This window comes from Dendrobium catenatum, unplaced genomic scaffold, assembly GCF_001605985.2.
Source record: "Dendrobium catenatum unplaced genomic scaffold, ASM160598v2 fragScaff_scaffold_390, whole genome shotgun sequence".
In the NCBI taxonomy this organism is placed as follows: Eukaryota; Viridiplantae; Streptophyta; class Magnoliopsida; order Asparagales; family Orchidaceae; genus Dendrobium; species Dendrobium catenatum.
This window is the reverse complement of record NW_021318852.1, coordinates 5843657-5850158: the sequence shown is the minus strand read 5'-3', so window position 1 is coordinate 5850158 and position 6502 is coordinate 5843657. Positions and strand designations below refer to the sequence as shown.

Here is a 6502-nt window from a genome sequence, read left to right as displayed (position 1 = left end):
AAACTTTTACATTATGGTCTAATTATATTTTTCTCTTGCAAATGAAGTGGAAACACTATTTTTATGTATTTTTTTAATCGAATTATTATTATTATTATCTTTTTAATTATTTAAAATTTTAACCACCTTAAAAAAAAAAAAACTGATCCGCTCATGTTGCATGATTTTTTTTTTTTTTTTTGAGAAAATGATTAAAAAAAAAAGTGGATGACAAAAGTTTTGAGTGGTTACGGGGCCGTTCAGTTGCAAACAATATTAATCTTAAGTAAATTACAAATAAAAATGTTATTTTAATTGGAATAAAAATAAATATAGGAGTAAGAAATTTTTTTATGGGGCACAAAATTATTATTTGTAAATATTCTCTCAATTTTTTATTCAACTTTGAGGTCAATATAGATAGTTTTATTTTTTTTAATTATTATTTTTAAAATGTAAAATATAAGAAACAAGTATAACTTATAACAATTATTTGTTATATTCTAAAAAGATAATATTTATTTCGATATAATACAATCGAATATTTATTTTTTAATGTAATGACTCAAATATCATTCATACACTAATACCCACTTATATTCGAAGCCAATTTTTTATAATACAAAACAAAAAAAATCAATTTCAACTTAGAATATTCTAATACAGTAATATCAATAAAATCAAATATTTATTTTAAACAAAATTCTAAAATTTTTAATATATCATAATAAATTCCTGATTATAACATCTAATATAATTTATTTTTATATAAATATTGCTATAAAAAGATAAATATCATAATTTAACTATGTATTATTATATTGCATTTAGAATATATTATTATATTCAACAAAATAATTTAAAAATATTTTCAATAAAGGACATGTTACGAATAATTAATTTGAATTTATTAAAATTTGATACATATATTTTTCTAATAATTATTTCAAAAATTTTAAAGCATTTTTATGTAAATGGAATAAAAAAGAAAAATTGTCCTTAAAATCCCTAGCCTGTTTCTCAACCTTCGTTTCGCCAGCCCTCGACAGTCCGCGAAAACCCTAATTCCTATGGCAGAGATGGAGGGAGAACTGCTAGATCACCAGTCGATTACCTCATCGCCTCTCAAACGAAAGTCCAATCTAGTGCCAGATGAGGAAGAGGAGGCTGAAAGAACGATGAAGCAGCAGAAGTCCGATGCTCCCTTCGAAGAGTGCGGCGACGCCGGCCAAGATGATAAGAAGGTAGGCGGCAATCAGAACGGGAATGTGGAGAAGGATAAGGGAAAGGCCATTTTGTCTGCGGCGGATAAGGGTAAGGGGAAGATGGTGGTTCAGGAAGAGGGATGTGACGACGAGGGTGGTCGAGAATTCGGGGATTCTAGTGATGATGAAGATGGAAGCAGCGAAGTGGATGGTGAGGGAGATGATGACGACAGCGACTTCTCCGATGATCCTCTTGCGGAGATGGATCTTGACAACATCTTACCGGCAAGGACTCGGCGGCGAAGGGTATTGGAGCCGGGAGCTTACCTTGTAGAAGGCAAGGATAATGATGATGATGATGATGATGACGACGACGACGACGATGGTGATGACGATGTGGAGGGGGATGAGGAGGAGGAAGAGGAGCAGAATGAAGAGGAGGTGGAGGAGCAGCTGGAGGAGAACAAGTAGGTTGGAGTGGCAGAAAAATAGGTATAAATTGATTATGTTGTTTTATGTGAGTCTTAGATGAGGTTAATGTGGAATTTTTCCTCACTTTGAGGCACATTGTGTGTTCGGATTTAGGCCTTTCGTTGAAGATTGCAATTCTGATTCTATAAACTTTTGTTTATTTCGGACAAGTTTTTGTAGTATATCCTCTTAACTAGTTTCCACATGAAAGATTTTCGAGATGTCCATCCATTTTTATTTTGCTTATAGCAACATATTTTGACAGTGCACGTTTAATCAGACATATTTTCAATATTCAATTCTACCTTGGTTCTTTCCAATTTACATACAAAAACAAAGAATCTTACAAACTAACGATGTCAAACTACCTATGGAACTTCCAACACTAAGAGTAATGAATAATCGTGCTGACAAGGATTTTTAGAAACTATATAACGGAAAAATTATGCACTTGAAATTTATTGCAAGAATCCCATGTAGTTATAGATTCCCTCAATTTATGATTGTTTGTTTCGTGAGCTTGTTACCACATCAAATGTAGCACCTCTCCAAATGATAAACAATAATGTTTAACGATTGGATAAAGCCCCAACGTCCAAAATTTGTCCATACAACACATTATTGTGCTCTTCTTGGCCCTTATTATGCCCTTCCTGGGCCTTCAAGATGATTGGGATAGCAACCAATTGAAAAGAATACCAATAGTTTACCAGTAGATCAATCATTTACCTTGCAAAAGGGAAAAAATAAAAACTTTGGCGATCGATTGTGGCAATCCCGGACTCCACTACAATCTACAATTCCCTTTGTCTTCTCTACTCTCCTAAAATTAGAAACCCTCCCCAATCCATAACAAAACTTGAAATAAAACTCAACCAAAAATTTAAAGAATAGTATTATAGGAGGAGGCAGCTTTTAATAGAGCCCATACCACATCAGAATAACAAATTCAAAATTGCTAAAATACCTAACAAAAAAATTTAAAACTACCCCTACAAAAGGAAAAAAAAGATAAATAGCTTTATTAAATAATCCTATTAATTAGGTATTTTAAACCGTGCCACTTGGAATGCTTATGGTAATTATGTAAATAGTCTCCAATTAACCGGAGGCCTTTAAATGTAAGCTTTCTTTCACTCTCAATTATCTAATTGAGAAAATTAGAACTGGTCAATTCCATCCCAAACTCTAGATGAAATCTTTGAGAGCTGAGCTGAGTTTAATGCCAAACATTTAACATTGTAGGCAAAAAAATATTGTTTTTTTTTTCTTTATATGTGAAATTGTTAGTTAAACACTTCTTCATTCATCAAATGTATTCCCGTTGAAATAATTCATCTCTTAAGATAGAACCTTTTTGAGATGCCTTTATGTGCAACAAATTTAATTTGCTAAAAAATATGAATGAATTATTTTTATGAAGTCATGGATGATGTTTATGGAATTTAGAACTAATGGAGAAAGTAGGCAAACACTGTAAGAAGGGAAAAAAAAAACATTGTAGTCAATCACTAATTTAAAAATATGTTAAATGTAGATAATAATATAATAAAACTGAATCTTACTATTCATGAGTTCCTAGATTATATATAAAAGTTAGTGGAAAATTAGTATGAGCATCTACATCGGAAATTAAAGGAAAGATGAGAGTTATGGCAAATCCAAATAGGGTTGGAGAGATTTGTGTTTATCAAATCAAATTGAAATTTAAACCCAATTCACACCAAGCATGTGAGTTTGATTAAAATGTGAAGAAAGTAATTAGATGAAAGTAATGAAATGGAAATTAAAGCATGCAAAGCTAACCATTTTTACGTAGTCTGATGCATACTGCCTATGTTCGCAGCTCAAGCACAACACAGTAGAGATTCAGCCATCTCCCTCCTTCACACAATGCCAGTGGAGGAGCTCTTTTCCTTTCAAGGGCAACTGGAACCCTTTCAGTTCCTTTTTTCGAAGCAAGGGAATCTCCCCAAGTCTTAACCTAGACTTATTAAGTTCAATTAGTGGAAAAACACAATTTTAATTCTCGATCCTTGATTCAAAAGTGGGTGAACAACAATTAAATGCTCAAGATTGAATTGAAACCAAGAAATTCACTTTAGCTCAAGAATCATAAGAAGACGAGCACTTTATGGTGGAAAACAATCTTGTAAGAAAAGCTCATTATTTAACTGAAACGAGTTTTCTTTATATAGATTTATTTGTGGGATAATGAAGAAAAAATTTTGCTTACTTGGATCCCAACGATCTTAGGTTTTAGTTTTTGGTGGATAAGGCTTGATTAAAAAAATCATTTCCACTGTCTGACCTAATACGTTTAATATTATTGTCAAATTGTGTGAGGATTATTTTATGAAACATGAGAAAGGATTGTTTTCATGTCATATTTATTTTTCATTAGTAAAAGCAAAGTTGTGCATGAGCAATTATCTGTGAAACAGTGAAAGTAATATGATACAGCTGGCAGCAGCAGTCCGGCTGCCTAGGTGAGGCCCAAGCCCTCCTTTATTAGCTAGCTATAGGAGAAGATACTTTGGGAGGAAACTCTTTGGGAAAGGGGGAAACTCTTTGGGAAAGATGTAAGGGGCATTTATTAGGAGATTTGAGCTGTTTAAGGGGGGCGATTATGGAGGGTTAGGATTTTGGTATGCAGACTTCCTTTTGTTGTATGGAGGCTTCTCTTGGAGACTTGATGTTTACAACATGTATTTGGTATGTCCTACTTTGTTATAATAATTAGGGTAACACTTTCACTAATATGTGGTGTTTCTAACATAGCAATACGTCTCCCTTCTTCACTTCTAATGGTAGAGGATATTTTATTTATGCTGGAAAGAAAGTATTTTCCAAGCATTTAGATGTGTATTTGCTCATATTCAACATTTAGTCAAACTAGGAATTCATAAATTCTTTCTTCATCCACAAAATTTATGGCATTGCACCATCTTCACCGAGTCCCACTTTGATACAGTAGTAGTAATCAAGTTGGAGTTAGAAATTTTTCATTTTGTTGTAATATTCAGTAACTCAAAGATTACCTTGCTTGGTGGTGTGAAGTTTTAGGCCAAATTGTACACCTTGAAATATGTTGTTTCTGTGCATCCCAAATATCCTTGGCTTTGGTTATGAACATGCAGGTTCAACTGACATCTGATATCATTAAATTTTATAGCCCTTGTATAATTGGGAAATCTTTTGCATCCCATGCGACGAAATCGAGTTCTTCTTTTCTCGGTTGAGGCCAATCAAGTGGCCCAATTTCCTGTTATATATATGTGAAAGTTTTTCACAATATGTGATTAAACATGATAATTTCTTCCTGTAAATTTATATAGTGAAGACCCATATCCCAACTTTGAATGCCTTTTTTGGCCTCCTTTTCTGTCCTGCGATAGTTTCTTGAGGAATGTTGTCATGATATCATGATTTGTTCATAATTTATCGTAACCATAATCATCTTTGGTCATATTTTGGGGCTACAGTTTAGGTGGGATCTTTAGCCAATATATCTTGGCCTGATTGTTGAACTAAAGTTAGGAACATTCATACTGATGTTGTTGAAATGATGAAGTTGAGATTTTTGTGGGGAAGTTGGCTCGACTTCCCCTAATTCTGGATGGGAATTTCTTGAAAGTGGAGGATTTCTAAGACAATCTAATTTTCTGGAAATAATAAGTCCAAAGCTTCTTGAATTTTCTGAGGGAGTTTATATCCCTTAGAATCTACTTCACACCATAACATGATTTGTGCTTTTAAGAAATTCAATCATCTAAAGGATTCGTTTGGGACGGCTTTCTCACGTCAATAATATCACCGACTCACCGCTATCTTTAGACTTCTAACAAGATTTAACCCTAATACTAGGTTTCAGTTATCTAATTGTGGACACCATATTTCCGTAATCCTACAAAAGAGAAATTAGATATTTTATTTTCAAATCGTCGTCTTCTTCTTCAACCACGAGGAAGGAATGATTCTTATATGCTCTAATATATAGTGTATTTTTCATCTGGGTCATGCCCCATGATTTTTTCCCTTTCCAAGTTTTTCATGCAAAATTTTTTTATCTTAATACTTGTATATGTGCATGTTAAATGTTTATACAGTGTTGGGACGTAAAATGCACACACTCTACAAACTCAAATTTTCTTGCATGGAAAAAAAAAATCTAAAGTTAGAAATTCTTATTGTTGACCCTAAAACATAAAAAAGAAAGGATGGAGTCCAACTTGAAAAGCACCGCACAAATTCAAAATCACTCAAATCTTACTGTGGTCAAAGCTGATAATCCCGCTCCTTTCTAACTTCCACTCCTAACTAAACACCCAAAAACCTTGACGATAAGAAGAGAGAAAACTGCAAATGTAGCTTGCTGGATTAGGCCTCGAAAATACTAGTGACGTACGAAGGACAAGGGGAGGGGAGTTTGTGACTTGCAACTTCTTTAGACGAAAACCTCCGAATCGTAATTTAATGAGGAAGAATGGGATTTAAGATTATGTGGAACTCAAAGTCCATTATTTTCTATTTCATACTTTTTACCTGCATATATAGCAATAGAACATCAAACATCTCCAATGCAAATATTGCATGTTGTCATTTTCAATTTTTCATTTTTTTTTTTACTTGCTCTATTTTTTTACAATGCAAATATTGATTTAGAGAAAGCATATGATAAAGTTATAAGAGAAGTGCTATGGAGAGTTCTACATAAGAAAGGGGTTAATAATGCTTATATTCAAGTCATCATTATGGATATGTATGCAGGAGCTGTTACTTGTGTTCAAACACAAGGTAGTTTGACCGAGTATTTTTCTATTTCAGTTGGATTACATTAAGGATTA

At 33.1% G+C, this 6502-nt stretch overlaps 1 protein-coding gene across 1 annotated transcript; it reads left to right on the top strand.

The window, feature by feature from the left end:
• The first annotated feature begins 975 nt into the window (after positions 1-975).
• Positions 976-1882, top strand: LOC110097565 (phosphopantothenoylcysteine decarboxylase subunit VHS3). Its single transcript, XM_020824011.2, has one exon. The coding sequence runs from the start codon at positions 1050-1052 to the stop codon at positions 1653-1655; it is 606 nt and encodes a 201-aa protein (XP_020679670.1). The 5' UTR covers positions 976-1049; the 3' UTR covers positions 1656-1882.
• Positions 1883-6502: the final 4620 nt, after the last annotated feature.